The following is a 1,326-nucleotide window of genomic DNA, read 5'->3' as shown; positions in this document are numbered from 1 at the left end:
CATAACTAGCTGTAGCATTAGAACAAAGTGGTGACATCACTTTAGGAGCACCCTATCAATAATAAAATAAATATCAAAATCATACTCTTTAACATGATGTACATACACTTAATGTTATTATTAACTTGTTACAAATACTTACTGATCCTAAGTCCCACAAGTATAGAGTGTTAGTTTCTCCTCCGACTATAAGAGTTCTACCATCAGGAAGAAGCTTGCAAGATCTTATGTAGTTATCACCCAAACACTCCAGATTATGTAATGGATTCTTAACAACTCTTGTGGATTGACAGAGTTGAGATCCCAGACCTTTACACAACCCTAACATCAATAAATAATAATTATTTATGTGAACGTACAATATTTTGTGACACTTTGAACAGACAGGGTTTCCCACAAAGCAGCTAAACAGCATGAGCTTCATGAGCTGACAAGCACTACAATTTTACATGACTTTTTGAGCAACTTAAAAATTCATAAAAAATCCAGTTTTGGTCGAAATCAGTTCAAACTTTCTAGACAACATAAGAACATTCATATGCCTTAGAAAAAATTATAAAAATAAAAAATTCTCTCCTTTTCATTTTTGGCAAAATTTGGCCAGCGACCCTGTGCTATAGTACAGGGACTTTGGTTGAATTTTTGAGCAACTTCAAAATTTCATAAAAAATTCAGTTTTGCTCAAAATCAGTTCAAATTTTCTACAGAGCATACGAACATGTATATGTATCAAAAAAAATTATAAAAATGGAGAATTCTCTTTTTTTTATTTTTGGGCAAAACTTGACCTGAGACCATGTACTACAGTACAGGGACTTTGGCCCAATTTTTGAGCAAATTTAAAAATCCGTAAAAAATTAATTTTGATTAGAATTTGTTCAAAATTTCTACACATTATAAAAACATGTATATATATCAGAAAAAATTATAAAAATAAAGAATTCTCTTTTTTTCATTTTTGGTTAAATTTGGCCATACCATACCTTTCCTCCTGTATAAATGTGTCTGACTGGATTACTGATTGCAACAGCACACACTACCTCTTCGTGCTTCAATGAACAAATTTGGTGGAGATTTCTTGGAAAGCCTATCATTGAAACATACAGTAAATACATTATTAAAGATTAATAAATAAATAAATAAATAATAATAAAAATAATAATACTAGCCTGGTCCAGTGGCTGATGTTGGTGATATTGGTACTGGTTGTAATTGACCCTCAGGATTAACACGATAAGAGTATGGTCTATAATAATATAATAAATACACAAATTATTATCATTAATATAACTTACTGCTTAAAGGTAGTCTTGGTCAGACCAGAAG

At 30.8% G+C, this 1,326-nt stretch overlaps 1 protein-coding gene across 1 annotated transcript in view; it reads right to left on the bottom strand.

Annotated features, from left to right (window-relative positions):
- Gro (groucho) overlaps window positions 1-1,326 on the bottom strand; it is a gene marked incomplete at its 5' end in the record, with an annotated part of 3,086 nt that extends 1,760 nt beyond the window's left edge. The window contains 6 exon segments of the mRNA NM_001279307.1: window positions 2-52; window positions 143-276; window positions 279-321; window positions 984-1,087; window positions 1,170-1,246; window positions 1,296-1,326. Coding sequence (NP_001266236.1) covers window positions 2-52; window positions 143-276; window positions 279-321; window positions 984-1,087; window positions 1,170-1,246; window positions 1,296-1,326 — 440 coding nt within the window.

Source organism: Amphimedon queenslandica, unplaced genomic scaffold, assembly GCF_000090795.2.
Source record: "Amphimedon queenslandica unplaced genomic scaffold, v1.1 AMPQUscaffold_10697, whole genome shotgun sequence".
NCBI lineage: Eukaryota > Metazoa > Porifera > Demospongiae > Haplosclerida > Niphatidae > Amphimedon > Amphimedon queenslandica.
The sequence above is the reverse complement of the archived record's forward strand: the minus strand, read 5'-3'. Positions and strand labels throughout refer to the sequence as shown.